At 34.5% G+C, this 26,478-nt stretch overlaps 4 protein-coding genes across 12 annotated transcripts in view; 2 read left to right on the top strand and 2 right to left on the bottom strand.

Moving 5' to 3' along the window:
- Positions 1 to 2,131: 2,131 nt before the first annotated feature.
- Positions 2,132 to 2,981, bottom strand: LOC116338565. The gene is made up of 3 exons (XM_031763917.1): positions 2,848 to 2,981; positions 2,615 to 2,774; positions 2,132 to 2,545 (listed from the first exon to the last, which is right to left on the bottom strand). The coding sequence occupies exons 1-3, from the start codon at positions 2,856 to 2,858 to the stop codon at positions 2,363 to 2,365; spliced, it is 354 nt and encodes a 117-aa protein (XP_031619777.1). The 5' UTR covers positions 2,859 to 2,981; the 3' UTR covers positions 2,132 to 2,362.
- A 43-nt stretch (positions 2,982 to 3,024) lies between these two features.
- Positions 3,025 to 4,336, top strand: LOC116338566 (dynein light chain Tctex-type). The gene is made up of 4 exons (XM_031763919.1): positions 3,025 to 3,256; positions 3,437 to 3,602; positions 3,719 to 3,807; positions 4,059 to 4,336. The coding sequence occupies exons 1-4, from the start codon at positions 3,233 to 3,235 to the stop codon at positions 4,116 to 4,118; spliced, it is 339 nt and encodes a 112-aa protein (XP_031619779.1). The 5' UTR covers positions 3,025 to 3,232; the 3' UTR covers positions 4,119 to 4,336.
- Positions 4,337 to 4,520: 184 nt separating this feature from the next.
- On the top strand, positions 4,521 to 8,995 carry LOC116338513 (WD repeat-containing protein 48 homolog). Of its 2 annotated transcripts, XR_004200900.1 has the most exons (15): positions 4,521 to 5,204; positions 5,304 to 5,429; positions 5,486 to 5,610; positions 5,692 to 5,779; positions 5,858 to 6,012; positions 6,372 to 6,495; positions 6,582 to 6,751; positions 6,855 to 6,978; positions 7,124 to 7,329; positions 7,440 to 7,544; positions 7,643 to 7,776; positions 7,835 to 8,030; positions 8,122 to 8,313; positions 8,435 to 8,824; positions 8,904 to 8,995. XR_004200900.1 is itself a non-coding variant. In XM_031763830.1 (14 exons), the coding sequence occupies exons 1-14, from the start codon at positions 5,060 to 5,062 to the stop codon at positions 8,534 to 8,536; spliced, it is 1,992 nt and encodes a 663-aa protein (XP_031619690.1). In that variant the 5' UTR covers positions 4,521 to 5,059; the 3' UTR covers positions 8,537 to 8,995. The 2 variants fall into 2 exon arrangements, 1 of the variants encoding a protein (XP_031619690.1); XM_031763830.1 differs by having other exon boundaries at positions 8,435 to 8,995.
- A 5,530-nt stretch (positions 8,996 to 14,525) lies between these two features.
- LOC116338438 (titin-like) overlaps positions 14,526 to 26,478 on the bottom strand; it is a 60,560-nt gene continuing 48,607 nt past the window's right edge. For all 8 annotated transcript variants that reach the window (XM_031763684.1, XM_031763686.1, XM_031763690.1 and 5 more), the window contains 11 exons: positions 23,904 to 25,706; positions 21,233 to 23,806; positions 20,904 to 21,044; positions 20,683 to 20,835; positions 18,267 to 20,606; positions 17,903 to 18,190; positions 16,665 to 17,822; positions 16,260 to 16,565; positions 15,867 to 16,175; positions 15,472 to 15,777; positions 14,526 to 15,404 (listed from right to left, as the gene is read on the bottom strand). In XM_031763684.1, coding sequence (XP_031619544.1) covers positions 15,214 to 15,404; positions 15,472 to 15,777; positions 15,867 to 16,175; positions 16,260 to 16,565; positions 16,665 to 17,822; positions 17,903 to 18,190; positions 18,267 to 20,606; positions 20,683 to 20,835; positions 20,904 to 21,044; positions 21,233 to 23,806; positions 23,904 to 25,706 — 9,569 coding nt within the window. In that variant the 3' untranslated portion in view covers positions 14,526 to 15,213. The remainder of the gene's footprint in view (positions 15,405 to 15,471; positions 15,778 to 15,866; positions 16,176 to 16,259; positions 16,566 to 16,664; positions 17,823 to 17,902; positions 18,191 to 18,266; positions 20,607 to 20,682; positions 20,836 to 20,903; positions 21,045 to 21,232; positions 23,807 to 23,903; positions 25,707 to 26,478) is intronic.

Below are 26,478 nucleotides of genomic sequence, written 5' to 3'. Positions count from 1 at the left end.
AATAGAAATCAATAATATGGTTTGGTTACAGCTAAATACTCTTCTTTTGATGAAGTTAAGTATAATTCAATATGTAACAAATTCTTACACTTTTTTATGTATTCTTGGCGGCTTTAACTATGAAGGTCTTTAACCAGTGTCAGGTCCAACGTAAGTGATGAAAAAGTTGAACTCCTTTGCTCAAAACAATTCCGTATTTTTCTTTAGTTTCATCAATATGAACAACTAACAAGAATCAATATTATATTTGTAACATTAGATATAAAAAAGTTCTACCTGAAATGATTGAAGTAAGTCTAGCCTTCCGTGATCCGATCACAAGTGTGATAAACGATCCAATCAAAAATAATCCGATCACAATTTGTAACGTAACGTAGGTAAGTAAATTAGATTGATTTCAGCCATAGAACTTCGAAATAAATGTAAATTATATTGATTTTAACCATAAAACTTCGAAATAAATGTAAATTAAATTGATTTCAACTAGAGAATCTCAGCTCAAGTGTGATTAAAAATGATCCTTTGTCGGAGTATTCTTTCCATCTTGATCGCTGTTGGTCTATTGAGAAAATGTTGTTGCCGTCTTTGTTCTCAAGGAGCACACACAAAAAAAAGAAATAGTAGATTTTTTAGGTTATGTGGTAAGCACATATTTGCATTAATAAGTGTCCCATGTAAAAAGTGTCATACATTAGTATTTGACCAGACATTAGGCTCGAGCTATGCATATAGCGGCTGCTATTTTATAGGTGCTATTCATAGGCGCTATTTAATTCGTGTGCTGTGTGTAACACCGAGGAGGAATATCATAGCCTTCTATTCTTTTGTACATTTGAATGTGAGTACGAGAGAGATGTAGAAAATAACGCACAATATGCATAAATGCATTAAAACGAGATAAATAGCGCCTATGAATAGCGGCTATGAAATAGCAGCCGCTATATCAATAGCTCAAACCTAATGTCTAATTTGTAAATTTGACAGTTTATAGATGCGACACTTTGTAGATTACAAATATTAGTGCAAATACATGTGACACTTTGTGGTAGATTTTATTTGTTGTGTGGTAAACTATGTGCCTACCACATAACCTAAAAAACCTACTATTTTTATATTTTGTATGCATGTTGTTGTTACTCTTTCCACCATTCGCCAGTTCTTTAACTTTTCGGTAGATAACGCTCATTTCGTGCTTTTGCGCTGCCTCTTCTGCTTCGTCAGCTAGTTTGTTGGTGAAGGTGCGTTCATATTCATACAAAATGTTAATATTGTGTCGACTCGTTACCTCAAGAGAACGATAACTTGTAAACAACACGAAAATAATAGAAATCAATAAAAACAGCACATTTTTTGCCTATGATTTTGGATTATAACATGAAACACGTCTTTTGTTTGTGTTAGCATTTCAGAAGCGACGCAATATTAACCCAAACGGATCCGATCTCAAATGGATCCGGTTCTAAACAAGATATAAAAATTATATCTAAAAATAAAATAATAGTTTTTACTATATTAAAATTTTCTATATAACATATCTATTTGAACATTTGTCATATTCGAGATTTTTAATTTGACAGTCGTGAAACTTTGCGAAACCTAATTTTCGGCTAAAAAACTGATCTAGACAAAATTTATACGCCGCAAAATGAAAAAAATATTTAATATATTTTTTTCAATAGTGAAGATTCGCATTCCTTATCAACAAAATCGCGATTGGCATCCGCCTATTACTTAATAGGTCTCATTTGGCTGCTATATGGCAACGTTATATGAAACTCTCGGAGACTCGGTATAGAGCACATAAGAAGTGAAAAAAAATCCTGCACAACCAAATGGTCTAAATCATCTGGCTCAATCATAATGTAAGAATTTGTTATCTCTGCTCCGACACCGAAATTGTATTTAAAAAAGTCTGGTAAGGCTTATTTACTTGCCGAACAGTGAGTCAAAGTCTTCGAAGAGATATAACTTATAAGACTAACGTCAAAAGTAATACCCTCAAGGAAAAGATATAAATTGGCGAACGGAGCGAGACGAAATCAAATCTTATCTACCGGTTTTCTGTACAAAATAGTCTTAATTTACGCTCTGATGCAACAATCATATTTGAAGTGAACCGAAACAAAAAAAAAACTGTCCTGAATGCAACTTTTATTTCTTTTTCGTTAAATTTTAATTCTTAAATTATTTTTAGAAGGATCTCGGATCACCAATTGAAAACCACTGATTCATGGCAAAGTCCAGCATTTGATACAATTTAAAATAAAATCACACGATATTTACAAATTAAACGCAAATGAATTTACAATTTGAAAGCATTGTTCTTGGGAAATCAACATAAACAACTAACTCTATGCTTGAATTATTTCGCTAGTTTTGCTTCTGGTGTTTGTACGGTATTCAATTGTTTAAGCGCTTCATCATATAAACTGCCAACCGTTTTTGGTAAATTTGTCAGAGCCTCAAACGTACTAATTACACCTTGATTGTAATAGTGGTTCGTTGTTGCGCAGAGCATTAGTTTGTCATCTTGAACTTTTTGCACCTAAAATTGTGATAAAATAAAATTAAACTTAGCCAAATCGGTGCCAAACATTTTGTACTTTAATGTTACCTTCAATTTAAGTGAATCGGGCGTATTTTTCGCAATGTATGCTTTTGCGCAAGCAAGCAACTGATCATATGCACGTTCTTTTCGGCTTAATTGTGACCATATTTCCAATTGATTGGTCCAATAAATAGCTGTCGATGCAATCACGACCTTGAATGCCAACCTGAAAACGAAGACAATACAAATTAGGTTTTTTTACAAATTCACACACAGAATGAATAGAAAAAATTATTTACTTGAGAACCATTATGAAAACAAATGAATGAAGGACGTGAAATACACACAGCTTATGTAATTTTAAAGAAGTTGAATGTCTTACGTTTTGACAGAAGCCAAACAGTTGCACCGAACGTCGCCAGAGGGCTTGATCGAATACAGTTACCGTAGTTACCCGCACTGCTGAATTGAATGTCAAATGACTGATTCATTCCACTTTCATTTATAGTCCGAATTCTCATCGAGCGAAAATTACATCGATTTTGTTACCTGGAACATAATATATCAAAATCAAAAGCAAAATTCACAAGTTCTTAAAATCAAAATCACAACAGTACTTGAACAAATTATCAGTGATTTCAAATAGAGAAACCGAAAAGGCTTTGAGTTTAATCGAAAAACAAAATGATTGATGACATTAAAGATGAGGTAATTATTCGTTTGTGTTTGGCATTGGTTGCTACAGTCGACAATTGTTTATGCATACATATTGTCGTCATCGTTGTTGTTCTTTTTGCTTATATGAATTTTTTTACCAAAGTCGAAATTTGTGCTTTCTAACTTGATATTTTATTTTATATCGATTTATTTGTGTTTATTTTTTTACAGAATCAATTCGTCGTCGACGATGTGAGTAAAATAATTAAAGAAGCTATCGAAAACACAATTGGTGGTAACGCATATCAACATGACAAAGTGAATCATTGGACCAAAACGGTGGTTGACAATTGTCTCGCTGTCTTGACAAAACTTCAAAAACCATACAAATACATTGGTAAGTTTTAAAAAAATCATCTGTACAATGAAAATTCCTTATGAACCTTTTTTCGAGTTGGAATATTTACAATCTTTCCTTTTCATTCGTTTTCTTGGTTTGGATAAATTTTACAGTAACTTGCATGATTATGCAAAAGAATGGTGCCGGTTTGCATACAGCTAGCTCATGTTATTGGAACAATGAAACGGACGGTTCGTGTACGGTAAGTGAAATGAAATCAACCAAAATATGGCAATGATTTGTGCAACAATTTTCGTTGTGAAAAAAATGAAAGATTTTTCTTCAAGAAAAAAGAAAGAAAATGCCCAATATTATGTTTGTTAATTTAAGCCATTGTTGGTTTGCACACTTTGTTGCATAGCATATTTCTAGTATTTAAAAAAAAAAAGAATTTTTTCGCATCATTTGCTAATCATGCTAATGTGATTTTGTCTTTGTTTCAATGTGTTTCAGGTTCGTTGGGAGAATAAGACAATGTATTGCATAGTATCTGTCTTTGGTTTGGCCATTTAAAAATCTACACACCACTATTCCTTCCCACAATAGCCGCCAATATCTTCAAAGAAATAAATGGCTTCGAAAGCGTCCGTTGTGTAAAATTCTTGAACAATGGAATTAAACAATTGATATAGTTAGAGCTTAATGGATAAGTTAGACTAAAAAAATCTGATTTAATTTGTAATTTTTATGAACCGAAATAAATTGAACGCAAATGGCAATAAAAATGAAAAAAAAAAAATCATTGAAATTGACTAAACTATTGGCTATGTATATCGGAATTTGCATCGGGTAAGTATTGTGTGGATGGATGTGTGCGTGTATATGTGCTGAATAGTGAATTTTCTCATCTGAACCGACATACACACGGTATTTGAATGACATTTCGTTCCGTCACACATACATAAATACATTGAATCATACCGATGATTATAATAAAAAAGATATTGTGCATTTCGATAGAGTAATTAGTTGTGTATAAACAATTTTTTTCTCGGTCGATTCTAAATGTTGTGTTATTTTCGATGCAATTTTCTCCGATTAAATAGTGAGACACATGAATATTTCATTTAATTTATGTTATGAACACGCATAACATCAAACATCGTTTGTGGTCAATTGGTGAATTGTTTGTGTGTCACGCATCGTCTTCGTATTATTTATTGGAAATACACTTCAGACATACCTTAATACTCGATGAAAATTCAGTTGGGGATACTTACATTGCACACAATTTACTCACATTTTTATTTTTATTACACAATTTTCTTGCGCCGATATACACAATCATTGGGATTCTATAGAAATAACTACTTGACAAATGTTCTATAGCTATCAGCTTATTGTCGTGGTGTGAACAGTGAATTAAAATAATAATAAGAAGAAAAAAAACAGCTATTCCTCTCTCATACGTATAAGCGCAACAATATAGAGAAAAGAATATTTATCAATTAAGCATGATGATGACAAACAAAAGTAGCCAAATTACCAGAAAAAAGATGCAAGTATCATTTGTAATACGAGATGCCGAAGAAAAACGACATCGGAATGGTGTGAATGCACTTCAGTTGGACCAAAACAATGGCCGATTGTATTCTGCAGGTTAGTTATCACAATGGCCAAATTATTTGCGATCGAAAACGATAAAACATCATGTCAACTAATTGTTACGATTTATTTTTCGATTTAATTCGATATTAGGACGGGATGCGATAATTCGTGTGTGGAACTCAAATCAAAGTAGTACACAAGACTGTTACATACAAAGTATGGAACATCACAATGACTGGGTCAATGATATTGTACTGTGTTGTGGCGGTAGAAACTGTAAGTCTATCATATATTATCTAATATGTTTTACATGTTTGTTGTTCATTTCACAGTAATTAGCGCAAGTTGTGATACAACTGTAAAAGTCTGGAATGCTCATAAAGGATTCTGTATGTCAACGCTACGAACGCACAGAGACTATGTACAGGCGTTGGCATACGCAAAGGATAGAGAGCAGGTATTTCACAGCAAAATCAAAATTCAACCATTTTTTGTTTTGTTTTGTTTTCAAATAAAAATGCAATAACAACGTTGATAGGTCGCAAGTGCTGGATTAGACAAAGCCATTTATTTATGGGATGTAAATACGTTAACTGCATTAACAGCCAGTAATAATACAGTAACGAGTTAGTATTAAACCCATTCATAATTTTTATTGTCCAAATTCTAATTGATTTTTATTTAACATTTTTGGATTTGAATAGCATCGAATTTAGCCGGTTCCAAAGATTCAATATATAGCCTAGCTATGAACCCGTCCGGTTCAATAATAGTCAGTGGATCCACAGAGAATGCATTACGAATGTGGGATCCGCGGACATGCAATCGCATTATGAAACTTAAAGGACATTCCGAAAATGTAAAGGCACTTATTTTTTCAATAATTTTTCCACTCTGTCCCATTATCATCATTCACATTCATACATTAATTGAATCGTTGCGGAGAAAAAGTAGCTCTTATTTCTCCAAATAATACTGCAACATAAAGTTTTTTATGAATAGTTCATTTGTTGTATTACAACAAATAAACCGTGTGAAAAAAAACTTCATGTTGCAGTATTATTTGGAGAAAAATAAGAGCTACTTTTTCTCCGCAACGATTCAATTGTAGTATGTATTATGACATTGCCAAATGATGACGATCATAATAGAAACAAAATGTATGTTTGTCATTTATTTTGATTATTTCTAATCTTTTCTTCTGTGGTTCTCCGCTAGGTTAAGGCACTTGTCGTATCAAACGATGGATCTCAAATCATTTCAGGTAGCTCAGATGGTACGATTAAAATTTGGAGCGTTGGTCAACAACAATGTATACAAACGATTCCAATACATTCCGAAGGTAACGAACAAAAAATAAATAAAATGCTTCATACTTGCCATTATTAAATTGATGCGTCAAAATGTTATTTTCTGTGGATATTTCAGGTGTTTGGGCACTGTTAGTTACCGAAAATTTTTCACATGTGATTTCGGGCAGTCGTGATAAGAAGATTTATATGACTGACATAAGAAATCCAATCTCAAGTGTTTTGGTGTGTGAAGAATCAGCGCCGGTGCTTAGTCTATGTTATAATATCGATCAGACTGCTATTTGGGTGAGTGTGAATTTTATTTTACGCTTTCAGCAATTTCATGTGCAATTCTCGCTACGTTCAACCAATAAAAATAATAATGATAATATTTATGTTTCATTTAAAGGCGACTACTTGGAATTCGGACATAAAATGTTGGAAATTGCCACGATACGATCGTTCAAATTACAATATAATTAATGATGGAAGCACGTCAAATAATAAAGACAATGAAATTGCTTGCATTAAAGGTAATAATAAATAAAACGTGTATGAGTCTGCACATTTTTTACGGTCATTTCATCAATAAAATTGACATTAATAACAAAAATAAATAAAAAAAAATCTTCCCCGTCCATTTTCCGGAAATGGTTTTGTTTCTCTCTTTTTTGTCAGGTGGAGCTGCCATAAAAAAATGCGTGGTACTGAACGACAAACGGCACATTATAACAAAAGATACCGACGACAATGTTGCAATTTATGATGTACTGAAAGTAACAAAATACAAAGATTTGGGACAAGTCGATTTTGATAACGAAATAAAACAACAAAACCAAAAGGTTTTTATTCCCAATTGGTTTACGGTCGATTTGAAAACAGGCGTAAGTATTATTGAAATTCGATAAAAAAGAACCCTCGCTTTTTCGCTAGAGAAAGGGAGAGAAAAATGTTCGAATATAAAATGTTTTTATTGATGTCGCTCTTTTTTTAGATGCCTACAATCGTTCTTGGCACCGACGAAGTAGACTGTTTCTGTGCATGGGTTTCCGCTGAGGCTGGCCTACCCGAACACGCTGAAAGTGGTTCCGACTTAAAAGTAAATGATATAAATAAGCATACTTCACCATCGATTTACATGTTTTTGCGCACAATGCACAAAGGTTATAAACCATTTATTCTTTTATACATTTACAGATTAATTATGGCAGTCTTCTACTTCAGGCATTGCTAGAGCATTGGCCATTGACTCATACGCACACATCAAATGATGAAGTGATAAAAGGAAATGAATATTTTTCCGTACCAAAACATACACCAGTTATATTTGGGTAAAATATTTGTAAATCAATGCAAATGCATGTTGTACGAATCAATTTTTTTGTTTAGTGAGGTTGGTGGTCGAACAGTTTGTCGACTATTGGTTCGAGATGCGGCCGGTGAAAATGAATCATCGTTGCTACATGAAACGGTTCCATCCTGGGTAACTGATATCGTTGTAGAAAAAACTATTCCAAAATTCGTAAAAATTCCATTTTATTTGCTTCCACATCCGCAAATGGTTAAGCAAGATCGAATGAAAAAGGTATATTTATTTGACATTTTTATTTGAACGTATAAAATGTCCATTTATTTAAATGGAATTTGTGCTATATCTTCTTTCATTTTATCGATAGGATCGTCTTGTAGCAAACGAATTCTTACAATGTCGCAAAGTTTGTGAGCACGTATTAGATAAAATTTTGGGCTCAGAGTCTGGCGTAAATACAATGATTAGCAATAATTCGCAATCGAATCAGAATGATAATAGTTCAGAAGGTTCTCAAGTACCACCGGAAGAGAAAATTGAGCTGTTTTGTAACAATGTCGTAAGTATATTTTTACATAAAATACAATTGTGACCATATGGTATTTATATGACTGACAATTTAATTTGTTAATATATTGCAATCAATATTCGATGTTCTTATAAATTTTATTTACTCACAGCCACTTGATCCAAACATGGACCTGAGAACGGTGCGACATTTCATTTGGAAGCAATCGGCCGACCTAACATTTCATTACAAAACAAAACCGAATTTTATCTAGAGCTAAGATCGATGACAACAATCAAATGATGGAACTGTGGACATGCGGACAGGCTGAGAGGCAAAGATAGTGAGAGAAAGAGAAAGAGAGATTGAGAGAAAATGGAGCCACACAATATTTTCGAAATATCTAATCAAATTCACCAAATAATCATTTTAATCATTTTAAATTTGTTTTCTTTTTGTTGCGAAGCACATTACATCCGTATCGGTGTGGAGAAAAGAGATAAACAAATAATTGAACAATCAAATGAGAGAAAGATAGAATATCAGAGATCCGAATAAAAATGTATAAATTTGCTTAATTTCTAATTATGTTCTGTTAATATTCGTAAACAATTCAGTTTTATTTTATAAATATCGTTTAGGGAACAGTCAATTCAATCGAAGATGTATGAACGAAATCAAAGTGAAATAAAAATGCATACGATTTTGTACGAAAATTGAAGAAAAACTATAACCAATCTGTTATTATTTTGAATTGAAATGGCAGACAGAGAAAAGTTACCACAACCAAATGAAGGAATTTTCATCAAATTAGCATTGAAGGAGAGAAGAAAAAAAAACAAATGATTGGGGCAATCGAAAATAAATGACTTAGGTGGTTTGAAACCGTTGCATTGAATGATTGAAAATTATATTGAAAATGAGATTTTGAGCGGCAAAGCAGACACCAAATATACTGCAATTCACCAAAAATGTTTCCTTAAAGTTTTTCCAATGTAGTGTATCATTTTTCGACAAAAACTTTGAAGGTCGGCATTGAATCGGTTCGAGCCTATTGGAAGAGCGCACAAGCATACACAAACTGAAACATCAAATTGAAATTGAAAGAAAGAGAATGAGTGAGAGAGAGAGAGAAAAATACAGGTATAGAAATTTCGATATGGTCGGATACAATTGAGATGTCATTGATATGATAACCATATTATAGTGTGGATGCGATATTCTTTTCTCAAGGGTAAGCCGATGCAATTATTTCTGCTGGTTGAATCATTGTTATTCACGTGAACTGACACCAAAGTTATTTCAATAGTATTGTGAGGTCGATTGCATAGTTCGCGAAGTGTACTAATAATGTTGAATGTATATAAATCACCATATCCAACCATATCCCACAATGTATAACAACAATCTAATACTTTATGCACTCATGCTTTTTCAATGTATAGTACGGTAAAAAGAAACGCAAACACGTTTACATCGAAAAATTGATCTATAAGTTTGATTCTCGATTCTTCAATTTGAGCCAGTGAATTATTATTATTATAGCCTTTTTTTCTGTGTTTGAAAAAAAAAATACACATTCGGTAAAGTTCTATGTGTTGCATGACCGTCCACAAAGGTGCAAGGCCAATTTAATGCTAAAACCCGCTACACCTATACGATTCTCAAGAACAATTGAAAACATGTTCTGCTCTTTTTAGATTATTGACAAATTGTCGAAATGAATGAAGTTTCTTCGAAATAATTTGATATTTATATGCATGCCCGTCGAAATGCCATTTTTGGTTGTTGGTTTTAAACTTTTCAAGCATTTATTCAGATGGGCTTTAGTTTGAGAAAAAACAGCAGAGTGCAGCAATTTGAACGCACACAAATAACATTTTAATGGAGAACATAAAGTTGAAATGTGCGGCAATAAAAGAGTAAATTTTAATCGATAAAAGTACATTAATAACCTGGCATACATGGGCGCAATAAATTAATTTTTCATAGGTGGTTGAATGACACTGTATATTGTATTAAAATCCAAAGAAATTGCGAATGTATATGTGGATCAATTTTGATTTTGATATGATATTATTTGTTACAAGTATGAAAAGACGCGCATTATTTTATGTAACTTTTCATATATCGAAATGGCTCAAACTCCATTACAGAGACACCCACCCCCCGACTCTCTACTTTTCAGCTTCATAAGATTATCGCCGAAACAAAAATGTATACAATTGTATGAGACATAATTGTAACACGATCCAACAGAGGCTACAGTGCAACGCTTTCTGCTAACCTTATTATTGTCACTGTTGCTACTTTTTTTAATGAGACCCGCTACTCTCTCGCAACAATGCGATGTGGCTCAGGTCACAAAACTTGTGTGTGCGCCACTTTCGATTTCAATACACCGGAGCCCGATCATGGTATAGGATTTCCTATATAAAACTTGTAACTAACAACACCTCTAATGCGTATTCCGAGTACTAATTGACGTTTGTGACAATATGGCCGTCACGGTTTGGCAAAATCATAATGAATCGATTAAACTGCGTTAAACTGTTAAAATAAAACAGTAGAAATAAATAGATTTTAATTTTTTACATTTTTGAAAATAAAAAATCTTTTGTTTTTTAATTTTGTGAGATTTTCTGTCCACAATATTCAAAAATATTAAATTAATAAAAATAAATTGGTTGACATAACCTCACTTTTGTATCACAATAGTGATAAACCGATCAAATAATTCTGTGAGACAGAAAATCTCACAAAATTAAAAAAGAAAAGATTTTTTATTTTCAAAAATGTAAAAAATTAAAATCTATTTATTTCTACTGTTTTATTTTAACAGTTTAACGCAGTTTAATCGATTCATTATGATTTTGCCAAACCGTGACGGCCATATTGTCACAAACGTCAATTAGTACTCGGAATACGCATTAGAGGTGTTGTTAGCTACGGGCATGATCAGGCTTCGCAATACACGGTGAAACGAAAGAAAAAGTTATACTCCAATCCAAAAAGTTCATCAGTAATATGTGTATATATTTTTAATGCGATTCGCAACCTAGGGGAAATGATCTATTCGCGAATGGACAAAATTTATTGATTGTATGATCAAGTCGTCATTTTAGTAAAATAATTCAAGAAATTCGCATACAATTCGCAAGCTATTCGCAAAAAGTTATCACAATCAAACTATATAATATACGCTTGCAAACGAACCAAGTGAATAGCGGCGACGCAAGAAAACGAAGTGAGTGAATAGCGGCAGCGGATAACATTTTTTCTTTCGTTCGTTGTCGCTATTCACTCATTTCGTTTTCGTGCGTCGCCGCTGTTCACTTGGCTCGTTTGCAAGCGTTCACAATTTGATACATACAAAACTTACAAATTTTGCGAATTGTCTCACGTTCATAGCGTTTTGTTTGCGAATTGTTTTTTAAATCACAACTTTACTGGCCCATCGCTTACAAATCATTTCGCATAAAATTCGCAAAATATCGAATAATTCGCTATTTTCTGATCGAGATCCGATCCCCTAGTTCGCAACTGATATGACTTACATAAGTTTATGAGACAAACATCGGTGGTGCGTGAGCGTAATTTCATCGCTATGAGAAATGCTATTTTCCATCAAAATAGGAAATTGAAAAATAAAATAAAAGTCTTTTATCGCCATCCAAATTCAACGGGCATTACGATAATGCATTGTATTACACACAAACTTTGGCATTAAATGCGATAAAGTTTAAATTGTGTTTAATGTCTTGGTTGTTTGAGTTTCTTCAAAATCGACAGATTTACGGAATTCAGATGAAATTAAGTATTATTTTAAACTTGATACTTCATTAAGGCTCACTGCAATTCATTCAAAAATAAAATTTTCCCAATTGGGACTTTATTGGGTCCCCAAAGTTTCACGACTGTAGGAATAAAAATAAGATTTGTCGAAAATTTGTCATATTCGAGATTTTTATTTTTAATCCGAAAGTCGTGAAACTTATTTTTTTGAAAAATTTTCTCTGAGAAATACTACAAATGGCTCGCTATGGGTCGCAATTGCTCGCTATAACTATTATATCATTTTGCGACTTATAAAATTATTTTTTTGAAAAGTTTACTATAGGAAAAACTACAAATGGCTCGCTACTCACAGAAAAAGTGGAGGCGGTTTTTCCGCAAATTATTGTAGCAACAGCAGAGCTGCAATAAAAATGTGTTTCTTGTAGCTTATTTTGACAGCTACGTACAAGTGTGTGTGTTTTGACATTTTACATTATTTGTAGCATCTGTATAAACTAAAAAACCAATGTGATGTTAACCCTCTAGTGCATAGCCCTGCCTTTAGGCATGGTGTACAAATTATTGTCTAAAATATATAATTTAAAAAAAAGATTTTATTTATGAAATAAAATACATTCAGTAGGGTTCAGGCTTTCATTTTCCGGTCATTTGACAACTGGATGTAAATCGGTTGTTTAATTATAAACACGGTTGTACTCGAAAACAGAAATTTGACAGAAAAAATTATCATTTTCTTTGTTTATAGCAGTTTTACTGCAGTTTAAACAATGGTTTTGATTGTTCTCGAATTTTGTCAATAGCATTCTTTGAGAAAACCATGCGATTTTTTGAATTTCGATTATTTTTTTAAGGAATTATAAACCAAAACAATCATAGAAAAATAATTCTCATGTCGAAAAAAAATTAATGCATCAGAGGGTTAATAAAACATTTTAATATTTATTTTTTAAATAATTTTAGAAATTTCATTTTGACAATTTAAATTCGTGATTTCAGAGATGAAAAAAGTGTAAAGAGTTATTTTCCACCGAAATTTTCAACCAAATTCGACACAATTGCTCTGCACAAAAACAAGCCGAGATTCTGGAATGAAGATAATCATTAGCTTACCGAACTAAATGGCAGGTTTTTTTAACTTGTAAATATACGAAAAACATTTGATATTCATTACTTTTTTAAATTAATAGTGATATCGCTTACGGATCCCCACGGACCCCACGGATCCCAAACGGATCCCAAACGGAATTTAATTTCTTACTTACTTTTGTGAAATGTGAAATTTGAGCTATGTTCATTTATCGACCAATTGTCATGAAATTTTGTTTAGATCATTTTTTTTATCCCCACGGATCCCCACGGATCCCCACGGATCCCAACCAATTGTTTCTTACTTACTCAGCCATAGACTAGTGGTTCGCGTGCCAGGTTTGTGAGCGTGAGGACACGAGTTCGATTCTCGGTCAAATTTGGTCCGGTATTTTTCCACCGTGATTCGCTCAGGAATCGTCAGTGGTTTAATGCGGAATAGATTTGGCCGGGTTTCGGGCTAGTGGAGTGCTTCGGAAGGGCACTTAAAGCCGTCGGTCCCGTGTGTGTGCATAACGAAGATATGGGCTCAGCATAGACACACGTAAAATGGAGTGCCTTCACGTCAGGTTGTTGTATTGAATATGTGAGAGATTGCAAACACAACAACCGTAAAAAGGTAGTGCGCCATCTCTGGTGAATATACCGGTAAACCAGCGATGTGTGCATTCCTCCATTGAAATAAGAAGAGCCCAACGCCATCTAGGGATGAATGGAATTCTTGTGACTGTCATGACAATTGACTTGAGAAGAAAGCTCTGGTCACTGGCCCTGTACGGAGGCTAGTTACATGGCTGCTATATAGTGGGCCATACCGTGGGAAGCATTCTCCAAGCAATCAAGTGACAGCACAAGACGGGTCGTCATGCAATAAGTTACGAAACTTGAGCATCGAGTGAATAACTCCCCGTTTAATCCAATAATCCAATAATCCAATACTTACTTTTGTGAAATGTGAAATTTGAGCTATATTCATTTATGAACCAATCGTAATGAAATTTTGTCTAGATCATTTTTTGGCAGAAAATTAAGTTCCCCAAATTTTCATGACGGTCTTGCTTATGGGAAAAAAGAGGTGGCACATAACATTTAAAAAACGCCTATATCTGCGATTGGATTGTTAATTCATTCTTCTGTTTGAGCATCAACCTTTCTCGTAGTCGATATGGTTGGGATTTGCACCCTCTTTGAAGCAGTAGTCGATGCAGATGTTGTTGTTTTCAGTTTTATTCTCGGTTAAGTAATAGTTGATGCATTCGCTGGTTTTTACTTTCGATTCAGCTGCTGCTATTTCGGCGTTTACACTAGGTGAAACCCTAGTATAAGAGTAGGGGATACAATAAATCTTACTCATTGAGTGAATAAAAATAAGCATAATATTTTTTTATATTAATTTTATTTATTTAGTTTTATTGAAAAATATCAATCATTGTATATATCAAGCAAATCGAATAAGTTTAACTGATTAAATTCCAATCTAATTGTTTGGTTGCGAAACTATAAACCTATATTGCTATGTCTCTCTCTTAATGGTTCGATGTTCACATAAACAATGAGTTTGAATTTTAATTATTACTATTTGATTTGCGAACTCTCGATCATCCACACATTTAATTTTAAATTTGATAAATATATTTCAAAATGTAGAAACAATGTTTAGGTTATTTACATAATTGAGTAAAGTTTTTCTCTTTTTTCATTTTTCCTTTCTTGTTCGTTTTCATTTTCAAATTTTTACTATTAGTCGTCATAATTCGATTTTTTTAAATGAATAGAAATATCACAGATTTTGAACAAGCTTTAACCAATGCTTCCTTTCAAATGGAACAGGAGATGAACAAAACAAAAAAAAAATCATCTTAAAGCGATGAAAATTCTTTTCCATTCGCACCAACGAAAAAGAATTCTAATGGCTTTTTTCGGATATTGCACACATTAATGTGCGGATGATAATTTTACAAGTGTGTCAAACTTAAATGATATTATTTGTTATGTCTGTATTTTTCTAATTTCGGTATGTTGTTCATTTTTTTAATTTAAGAAATGAACTATGTCCATATTTTGAGTTTATTTGAACAAAGAGCCAGCGTGATGCCATATTCGGAAGAAATACTCGTCTTTACGCAAGAGTTTCGATCTAGCATATGATGAAATATCGGCATCCATATTGTGGTCTCTCAACCAAGATGATGTATTTTCAGTACTATATCCCGTTGGCTCTGTGAAGTCCGTTTTGCCTTCTTCGCCTAGATCAGGGCCTGAAATTGCATTAAAAAATGTTAAAAACCGAATTGATGGGGATTTGAAAGAAAGTTTATAACTTACCGGCCATTGGTAAAACTTTGTATGGTTCTTCTGATTCAAGTGGTTCACTGAGACCAACTTCGTTTCGAGCAAAGATTCGAATCATATATTCATGATCTTCTTGAAGGTCTCGAATTTGGAATCGTTGAACATCGGCTGACACACGTCCAACTTCAATCCACATTGTTCTTTTCATGTCACGAATTGCAATGTTGTAGCCTTCCAATGGCGCACCACCATCAGATTCAGGAATACCCCATTCAAATATGCTAGTATTAACACCGATACCGCGAACTTCAAGTGGTGCAGTTGGAGGTGATGGGACAGCTGAAAATAATGACAACATCATTTGAATAAAGTTCCATTTTTTTTTCAATGTTATACGGATAGATAAATAATCATGGAAATTAACTTACTCGCATGTGTTTTAAGCACGATATTCTCTGTTGTTGCTGGAGCACTGAGACCTGCTTCATTCTCAGCAAGAACTCTAAATACATACTCAGACTTTTCTTTCAAGTTGTCAATACAATATTGCAAACAGTATGAGTCAAGTGTAACGACGCGAGTCCATTTGATTGATGATGACAGCGTGGCCAATCGTTTTTCAACAACATAACCAGTCAGATCTGATCCACCATTGCTCAATGGTGGTTCCCATTGAAGTGTTACACTCTTGCTGGTGACACTCATTGCCGTGAGATTTTGTGGCGGCGATGGTGGTGCTAATTAATTTCAATAAAAAATAAAATGAAATTAGTAACAAAACAAAAGAAAGAGATTGTTTGAATATAACGTTTTCTACGTACTTATTTTATCGTCAACAGTAATTGGTTCGTCAGTAATCAAAGGTAAACCAACACCAGCTTCATTACGAGCACAAATCTTAAAGATGTATTTTGTTTTTTGTTTGAGCTTCTTGACGTGGATATAAGTTTGATTTCCTTCAGTCGTGCCCACGAATTTCCAGTCTTTTTGGGTAGATTCTTTGAATTCAACAATGTAATCAAGAACTTTGCTGCCACCATTCTTTTCAGGTTCTTTCCATGACAGAACCAATGAGTCCTTAGTCATACCAGATACATCAATTGGTGGACGTGGTGCACTTGGGACATCTATAATTTAAATTGATAATTGACAATTTTTAAAAATTCTATTCTTATGTTTGTATTGTCTTGAATTTCAAAAAAGTAATAATAATAATGTATTCATACCGATTTTCAATTTAATGGTTACTGGATTACTTTCAATTGGTTCAGATGCTCCAATTGGATTTTCAGCAACGACACGGAATATGTACTGTGCATTTGGTAGCAACTTTTGAACGCAGTAAGTCACAATCGTTTTTTCAACTTCAGCCACCTTAATCCAAACCATCTTTTCGGGATCACATTTCTCAATGCCATATTTGGTGATATCTAAGCCACCGTCATCGATTGGTGGCGTCCATGCAATCACAACCGAATCTTTCTTAATATCGGTTACATCAAGTGCTGTTGGACGTTCTGGTTTGTCAATTACTTTGAGTGTTAAATCGACCGTTGTTTCTCCAGCACTATTCTTAATCGTAATCGTATATTTACCACTGTCTTCACGTTCAACATTGGTCATAGTCAATGTAATTTCACAATTTTCATGTGTAATTTTAACGCGTGAATCGGTTAAAATTGATACCGCCTCTTTGCACCAAGTGATTGCTGGTTCCGGATAGCCAGATATTATGGCTTTAATCGTATACGTTTTATCTTTCCGAATCTTTTGATTAATGTATTTATCTTCAATCGTTATAGTTGGTTTTTCTTGGATTTTAACTCGACATGTTGTTTCAGCGGTACCCATTTCATTTTCAGCTACGCATGTGTAATCGGCTTCAGTTTCAATTGTAGTCTTTTCAATGATATACTTAGTAACACGGTTCTCATAAGTAGTTTCTTCACTTTCAATGGTCTTTTTGTTTTTATACCATGTCACTTTTGGAACTGGATTACCACCGATTACAGAAGAGAGCACCAATTTTTCATTCAAACCAATGAATTTATCAGCCAATGGCTCAATAATTGTTGGTTTTTCTTTTTCAAATGGTGCTGTTGTTCGAATGTATTCAGATATTGGTGATGGTGGACCTTGTCCGATATTGTTCACAGCTGAAACGCGGAACGCATATTCTGAGTCTGTTTTAAGTCTATCAACCTTATATGAAGTGTCTGTAATTTGTGTGATTTGTGTCCAATCGATCGAAATTTTTTCTTTATATTCCAAAATGTATTCGATAATAACATCGTTGCCATCTTCCTCTGGTGCTTTCCAGAAAAGTGTCAAAGAATCACTTGCCACTTCCAATGGTTCGGGTTTACCAGGTGCAGATGGTGGTTCTAGTTAAAGTTTTATTTAAAAAGGAAAAAATACCGTTTTAAAATCTCAATTCATTGTGCAGTTTGGACATAATACTTACTCAGTATGATTAAAGTGAGCGATGCTTGTACGTCTCCAACTGGATTTGTAAGCTTAATTGTATATTCACCAGCATCTTCATCGGCAACTTTTTTGATGGTTAATGTTGCTGAATCCTCACCCATTGTCTTTTTCTTACGTGGAGTTGGCTTAACAACAGTTCCCGATGTAAACCATTCTGCTTCTGGTTTCGGTGAACCAGTAAATGGAATCGTAAACGTAACATCTTCGTTTTCTTGTACTTTGTAGACGTTCTCTTTCAATTGAATTGTTGGTGGCAATTGATTCTCTGTAAATTCAATAATAATTTATATCATTGTATCTTTAATATTATATTTCCGTTTTATTTTATGATTGAATACTACCTTCAAGTTTGACTTGTGTATTGGATTTGGTGTTTCCTGCGATGCACGTGTAATTGGCGATATCATCATCATCAGCATCCTTAATAACTAAACGTCTAACTGTTCCTTCAACGTCAATGCTATGTTTTGGTCCGTCTTTAATCGGTTTACCGTTCTTGCACCATGTCACTTCAACATCTGGTTGTGATAATGTGACAGTAAGTTCAACGTCTGTATTCTTTGGAGCAAGTGTGACATCTGGCAATGGTACAATAAATTGTACGTCTGGTTCTTCAACAAACAATTTGGCTGTGGATACTTGATTTCCAACTTTGCATGAATATTTGGCTTCATCTTCGGGTTCCGTATCAAAAACTTTGAGTCTTTGAATTTTACCATCGATTGTGAGTTGCACATGATCATCAAAGTGAATTTCTTTCTTGCCTTTAAACCATTTAACGAATGCATCACCTTTGGTAAGTTCAATTTCAAAGACAGCTGTTTCACCCTTTGCAACTGTTACGTTCTCCAATTTCTTTACAATTTCTGGTGGCAATTCAATAACACTTACTTCAGCTGTACAAGCTTCTTCTGCCAATTGACATGTGTATTCACCTTCATCGATGACATTTGACGATTTAATAAGCAACTTACGAACTTTTCCATCTTTAACAAAGACGATCTTTTCAGGTTCTTCTTTAAGTGGCTGTCCATCTTTAAGCCATGTCACATCGGCTGTGTCAGATGTAATTTCAACCTCCAAAATAGCCGTTTCCAATTCCTTCACCTCAAAATCGTCGATAGTTTTTACAAATTGTGGAACTTTCTCGATTACTTCAACAGTTGATGATGTTTCATGATTTTTTATTGTACATTTGTATGTTCCAGCATCTTTGGGTGTTGTATCTTTAACAATCAATTTATGTACCTTATCTTCTTGCGAAACAATGCGATGGTCCATGCCGGTGAGTTCTTTTCCATTATGATACCATTTTGTTATTGTGTAATGCGATGTCTCGCATTCGAGTGTTAGGGTTTGGCTCTCTTGAATGCTAATCGTTTTCTTAAGTTGTTTGGTGAATACCACATCATCAACTTCTACAATAACACGAGCACCATGCGAAACTTTACCCAATGGGCTGCTAGCAACTAATTTATAATCGCCAGAGTCTTTGTCCGCATCAGCATTCTTAATGCGAAGCTCAACATTTTTACCATCAAATGTTTGTTCGACACGATCTGATGGTTTCAATGGCACATTATTTCGTAGCCATGTAATTTCAGGTGTTGGATGTCCGCTTACCTTCGCAAGTAAAATGATTTCACTGTTTTGCGGAACGGTTTGTTCTTCAAATCGTTCAATGAAGAATGGTGGTTCTAAATCTGGTACATGCTCTTCAATTGTTAAATTGGCAGTTGTCTCAATTGATCCAACTGGATTAACAGCCTTAACTGTATACACACCAGCAGCATCTTTGTTTGGTGAAATGAGTGTAAGAGAATGTGTGTCCTTGTCTGATTTAACATTAGCGGTAATTGGTTTACCATCTTTCAGCCATGTTATTTTTGGTGTTGGATTGCCGACAATTTGTGCGTTCAAAATAACACTTTCACCTTCGCGTATTGTTTGACTATGCAATGGTTCCAAAATCTGTGGAGGTTCTTTGTCCTTTGTACGTACTTTCAGTTGGATGGGTAAACGTGATTCACCTTCTCTATTCCGTGCAACGACTTCATACGTACCTTCTTGCACCTTTTGTACCTTTGTTATGTGCACAACCGACAAATACATATGCATATCAGATTCAGTGACAATTTTCACGTTGTTCTCCGTTTGAATTTCTTCGCCATTGAATAGCCAATAGATTTCTGGTTCAGGAACGGCAACTAAGCTGCATTTCAAAATTACATTGGTATTTTCATCGACATATTGGGCACGTGGTTTCTTTGAGAATGTTGGCGGAATGCCTTCTAAGATGTCGGCCATTGATGATTCACGTGATAAACTCTTGCGCGACAATAGACCAGCCTCTGATCCATGATCCGAAAGCGGACCTTCGACCGTTAATTCAGTTGTGCTTGATGCATAACCAACCGAATTTTTAGCAACACAAGTAAACGTTCCGGAGTCTTCGGGGAATACTTCTCGAATAACAAGTGTGGCCACATTATCGTCGTCGTAATACATTTGGAAATCTTGTGATTGCTTGATAATGGCAGTTTGTCGGAACCATGTGATCTGAGGGCGTGGATTACCTTCAACTCGACATTCAAACTGAATTGTGTATCCGTCGGGTGTTGTAATTGGCTGAAGTTTTTCAATAAATTTAGGAGCGAACGTCTTCTCACTTGGTCCCGGTTCTAAATGTAAACATAACAAAATTTGATTATACACTGTGTACAAACTTGAAGTTTTTTTAGAATAAATGGAACTCACTTTCAAATACTGGTAATTTGTCAATTTTTTCATTAAGTTTCGTCTCAACATATTGTTTGTATGAATTGGCATCCATTAGACATTGTGACGGTACCCAGCCTTTTTCGGAAGTTAATGGCTTTTTAACCCACCACCAATCAATGTTATGTTTTTCTAATTTAAAATAATATTAAAAAAGTGATTAGAAACAATTATAGATTATATTCTAACATCCAACTTACCAAGAACGTAAACCTTTTCACCCTCAACCAAATTAAGAGATTCAGCATTTTCAGCGATGTATGTGCAGTAGGAATACATGATATCTTCTTCTTTGATTGATTCATCAACGATCTCATCTCTCGTGAGGAACAGCGACGCTTCTGTTCATGACAAAATAAGTTTTTTTTTATTAATTAAAAACAGTTTTCAGATATTCATCATCTTCGTATTAATATTAACAATTAAAAAAGGTTCATTATTCACGGGCAATGACAAAGAACATAGATATTTTTTGTTACTCTAAGTCTATATTTGCCAAGAATTTGATATTTTCATTAAATTTTAATACCTTCCAAGTAACTAGATGGTAGTCGACGACTTGGCGTTCGCAATGTGAATGAATCTTCACCATACGAAACAACATCGGGTTTCTTGCGATGTGTGAATCCAACAGCAAATTCCTCATCAAGATCTTCAACAACGTATGGTTTGGATTTTCTGGGTTTCAATTTGAATTCAACATGTTCCGGCAATTCTTCGATATCTGAAAATTCTTCAGGCTCATCAATATCGTACATTGTGTCTTCGGCAGCACTTTCATCGTCATCAATTTCTTCAATGATGGGCCCTTCTTTATCATCGTATTGCTCGGTGATTTTAATATGAGCTTCATCACCCTCCTCTGAGAATGTGGGAGGTTTGGTTTTCTTAAGTTTTATTTTGCCCGACATCGATATCTCTTCTTCTGCGTATGAATCAAGTTGAATGTTAAATTCTTGTTCGACATCCTCTTTCGTTTTCGTTGATCGTGGACGGAATGTGACATGTTCAACATCAGTGTGTTCTGGAATTTCAACTTGTGATCGTCGGCGTTTCTTCAATTTTTTAATGGTATACTCATCATTATGCTCTTCTACAGCGGGCTTTGGTTCTTTCTTCTTTTTGACTGTGAATTCGGCAACAACGTCTTCAACGTCTGATTGATCTGAATCTTCTTTACGGATGGTTATCTCTGATTCAATATCTTCAGTCTGTTGTTTATCGATACGTTTTGGTAATGAAAATTCGGCCTCATTGTCGGACTCTGGTTTTTCTTCAACTTTAATCGTTTCGGCTGTATCAATATCAGCAAATTTAACTTCCTTGCGTTTCTTTAATGTAACGTCTTGGTTAACATCTTCAGTTGGTTGTTCTTTTTCTGATTTCAACGATACCGTTGCTTCAACCTCATCCGTTTTTGTCTTCTTTTTCTTTGGTTTTTTAATTGTAACTTGATCTTCATCGGCTGGCTTTTCTTCCACTTCTTCAGGCACTTTTTGCTCTTCTTCGATAGGTTTTTCGACAAATTGAACATCTTCCACAATCTCTTCAACAGTTATAGGTTCTGGTTCAATAACAATCTCTTTGGTTATGCTCAATTCATCGGCAGCCGCCTGTTTCTTTGATTTCTTTTTCTTGATCTTTAATTTTTCTGAAACATCTTCTGGGGCTGGACCTTCTTCGGTCTTCTTTCCGATTGTAAATACGGTATGATCATCAGCTTCTTCTTCTACAGTTTTATCAGTTGGTTTTTTCAATTTCAATACAACATCCTCTTGTTCTACTTCTGGTTGTTCTTCACTTGGTTTTTTCAATGTAACATCTTCGATGGACTCTTCGGTTGGTTGTTTCTTCGGTTTCTTTTTCTTTTTGATGGTAACATCTTCATCTTTTTCGATCACTTCTATTGGTTTCGGTTCTTCGATGTGTTCAGTTATTTCAACTGGTTGCTCAACCATTTCGGGCTGTTCAACGACTTCTTCTGGATATTCAACCAAATCAGGTTCGGTTGGTTTCTCGACAAATTGCACATCTTCAACAATCTCTTCAATAGTTATTGGCTCTGGTTCAACAACAACCTCTTTGACGATGCTTACCTCATCCGCAGCCGTTTCTTTCTTTGACTTTTTCTTTTTGATTTTAAGTTTTTCAGAAACATCTTCTGGTATCACATCTTTTGTTGGTTTTTCAATTGTGAATACTGCACTTTCCTCGGTTTCTTCTTCTTTTCCTTCTTCAACTGGCTGCTTCAATTTGAATACAACTTCGTTTTGTTCTTCATCTGGTTGTTGTGGTGTTAAAGTCAACGTCAAATCTTCAGCTGCTTCGTCGGTAGTTTTACGTGTGATCTTTGGTTTCAAACTAATTTGTGCTTCAACATCTTCAGTTTGATCTTGTTTAAGTGGTACATTGGCCAAAGTGAATTGAGCTTCATCTTCGCTCTCAACTTCTTGGTCTTCATCAGTTGGTTTTTTCTTTTTCAGTGACACTACAACATCCATAGCTGCCTCATCTTCACCTTTTGGAGCTTGTTGTTTCTTCTTCTTTATTGTAACTTTGGCCTCCTCACCTTCAGTTGATTCAACATCAGGTTTCTTGACCAACTTTATTTCATGAACGGTTTCCTCTTCAGGCTGTTCCGTTTCCTTTTTGTCTTTTTTAAGTGGCTTCAAGACAACTTCTTCGGTCGTCTCTTCTGGTAATGGTTTCTGTTTATAACCAAGCTTCAACTCCTCTTCAGGCGTATCTTCCGCTTCTTTTGGTTCGCCAAGCTTAAGTGGTTGCTCCGTTATTTCAGGGATTGGTTCTGTCTTCTTTTTCTTGAAACGTTTGGGTTTCTCTTCTTCTGGTGCTTTTGGTTCTTTCTCGTCTTTGAATTTTTCTACATCTTCTAAAGGTGCCTTTTCTGGCTCTGACTCAAATTGATCCAATGGTTTCAATTCATATTCGGGCTCAGGCTTTGTTTCGTCTTCTTTTACCTCGGCTTCTGGAAGCTTCTTTTGCTTTTCAACGACGCTCTCTTCACCAGACTTCTCTTCTTTAACTGTTGGTTTTAGTTTCACCTTTTCAATAGTTTCATCTTCGTCAACCGGTTTTCCCTTGCCTATATGTCAAAAATATTATATATTAAATATATCGTTATAGTCAATAAAAAAGGAATAATAAGTCACATAAAATATTTGGAAAAGCAATGGATGTACCTAATTTCAGAGTTTTCGTGTCCGTTGTCTCGTCTGGCTTTTCTTTCTTTGTTCTTTGATACGATTCTTTCTTCGACGATTCGTCGGAACTGCTTTCATATTTTTCATAAACTTCAAGTTCGGGACGTTCTAAGCTATCCTTTCTCTGTGGTTTATGTTTGAATTTCTTTGGTTTTGATTTAAGAACCTCTTCAGCCTCTTCAATATTTCTCGACAGTTCACCATGATCTTTAACGGCGCCGATGTCTGTAATCTTTACGCTCATTGGTTCTTCAATGTCAACATAAGTAATACGACTCTTAAGACGTGGCTTTTCAGATTTGCTCTCAACTTCTGGCTCAATTTGTTTTGGTTTCTTTGGTTTGAGCTTTATTGGTTTAACCTCTTCGACCGGAACGACTTTTACTTTAGTTGGTTTTTGTTCTTTTCGTTCAATCTTCATTGGTACAAGTTCACCCTTTTCTGGTAGTTTCTTTTGTGGTTTCTCAAATTCTAGCTTTTCGAACTTTTCGAGTTCCGTCTTTGGAATTTCTTGATCCAACAATTTTTGAATATAATCCTCATCCAAGTCGCTGGTCTTCTTCTTTTTTATTTTCTTTTTGGTCTTCGATACAGATGTTCTACGATCGTCAGTACTTTCAGTTGGCTCAACTGGTTTTGGTGCAGTCTTCTCTTCTTCCGGTTTTGCTTCGTCAGTTGTTTCTTCTGGTTGTACTATCTCAATAGGTGTTTCGACATCAGGCTGTTCAACTTCAATTCTTTCGATTTCTTCGATGACTGTACTGATATCCGGTTGTTTTTCAATTTCGATTTCCGCCTCTGCATCTATTTCCTTTGGTCGACGCTTCTTTTTAATTACCTTTTCAGTAATTTGCTCTTCTATTTGGTCTTCTTTCTTTGTGGAAGCTACGACAGTAACTTCGTCCGTTACATCATCTATTGGTATCGGTTTAATGGAATCCTTCTTTGGTAGCTGTAATTCTACCGTTTCCTCTGGCTGTTCTTCAACAATCGAATGTATCGATGTTTCTTCTTCCTCTTCTTCAATTTGTTCGTCGATCTTTTCTTCTTCTTCACTTGTTTTTGATACAAGCAATTTCTTCTTTTTAGGTTTCTTTGTAATTTCATCGAATTCCGGTTTTTCAAACACCTCCAATTCAGTCTTCGGAATTTCTTGGTCGATCAATTTCTGAATGTAATCATCTTTGTCGTCTTTCTTCGCTTTTTTCGTCACTTTCTTCTTCTTTAACTTAGGTTGTTCAATACTCTTTGGCTCTGTTGGTTGCACCTCCTCAATCACCACACTCTTTTCCGGTTTATCTACCGATTCTGGTGTTTCTTCCTCCTCTTCTCCTACTGAAGGTTGAACTTCTTCAATTGTAACTTCAGTTTCTGGTTCTTTACCTTCTTCTTCAACTGTTATCACCTCGATGACTTGTTCATTATCACCTTGCTTCTTCTTGATCTTTCGTTTTGTTACCTTTTGTTCAACGATTTCGCCCGTTTCAGTTGGCACCTGCAGAGTAACAACTTCTTCAGGCAACTCTTCAACAATAAGCTGACTGGGTACATCTTCTGAGTCGTCTGTTGTTGGAACAAGTGATTTCTTTTTCTTTTTAACATCTTCGAATTCTGGTTTTTCAAACACTTCCAATTGAGTCTTTGGAATTTCCATATCGATTAGCTTTTGAATGTAGTCAAGATCATCCTTTTTAACCTTTTTGACGATCTTCTTCTTCTTTGGTTGTTCCTCCTTTGATTTCTCCTCTTCGGGTTGGACTTCGGTTTTTATTTCTTCTTCAACTATTTTTTAAAAAGTAAAATCAAGATATTAAAGATAACAATATTGCTTCGAAGGAAATATGGTATATTTCACTATTTTGTTTTCATCAAATGAAAATCAACATTTCAACTTTGCAGAATTTATAAATTTCTTTAACTTCATGATATTTCTTGAATGGTCAGAATTATCTTAAAAAGTTTGCCATTGATGAGCAACAGTTTCTGCAAACGTATTAAATGCATAAAATGCCATTTAACATCCGTCCGTTATGTATAAATATGTCAAATGCTTCAAAATGTCTTTATCAAATAGATATATACTATAAGAACACTACTGCCCCAATTGCTAAAAAATCGTACTACATATGATGATCCCATCACAATTTAACTAGTTTAATTTAAAATAAATAATACTGATAAAAGGAAAATTATAAAGAAGTTGTATGACACAAATTGCTTCAAACAAAAAAGATGTTTTTTCTTTATTTGGAATGGATTTAAAATTACCTCCATTTCCAAGCGGTAAAAGTACGGAATGAAATGACTTACGTGGTAGAGTAGTGCTATCTTTTTGTGGTTTTTTGATCTTCTTAGTTTTCTTGTGTGTTGTTTCTTCTTGTTTTTCTGTGTCACTATCTACATAATCGTTTTCTGGAATTTCTTTTGTGGTTTCTGTTGGTTGTGTATCTATTTCTGACTTATCACCTTCAGTTGAAGGTCTTTCGAACGGATTCAATGGCACTTGCTCTTCACTTTCTTCTGGCAATGGTTTGCGGTCATAGTGTAGGTTGAT

The sequence above is a fragment of the Contarinia nasturtii genome, unplaced genomic scaffold, assembly GCF_009176525.2.
Source record: "Contarinia nasturtii isolate CC-2019 unplaced genomic scaffold, AAFC_CNas_1.1 Cnas_scaffold_414, whole genome shotgun sequence".
NCBI lineage: Eukaryota > Metazoa > Arthropoda > Insecta > Diptera > Cecidomyiidae > Contarinia > Contarinia nasturtii.
Note: the sequence above shows the minus strand (reverse complement) of the source record. Positions and strands in the feature narration are given on the sequence as shown.

What these genes read in the sequence shown, in the direction of transcription:
- LOC116338565 (XM_031763917.1), bottom strand. An exon ending in CCGATTCACTTAAATTGAAG is followed by an intron (nt 2,546 to 2,614) that starts GTAACATTAAAG and finishes TCACAATTTTAG; the next exon opens with GTGCAAAAAGTTCAAGATGA.
- LOC116338566 (XM_031763919.1), top strand. Translation starts at nt 3,233, where the DNA reads ATGATTGATGACATTAAAGATGAG. An exon ending in AAAACCATACAAATACATTG is followed by an intron (nt 3,603 to 3,718) that starts GTAAGTTTTAAA and finishes TAAATTTTACAG; the next exon opens with TAACTTGCATGATTATGCAA. An exon ending in AAACGGACGGTTCGTGTACG is followed by an intron (nt 3,808 to 4,058) that starts GTAAGTGAAATG and finishes AATGTGTTTCAG; the next exon opens with GTTCGTTGGGAGAATAAGAC.
- LOC116338513 (XM_031763830.1), top strand. Translation starts at nt 5,060, where the DNA reads ATGATGATGACAAACAAAAGTAGCCAAATTACCAGAAAAAAGATGCAA. An exon ending in TGGCCGATTGTATTCTGCAG is followed by an intron (nt 5,205 to 5,303) that starts GTTAGTTATCAC and finishes ATTCGATATTAG; the next exon opens with GACGGGATGCGATAATTCGT. An exon ending in GTGTTGTGGCGGTAGAAACT is followed by an intron (nt 5,430 to 5,485) that starts GTAAGTCTATCA and finishes TTCATTTCACAG; the next exon opens with TAATTAGCGCAAGTTGTGAT.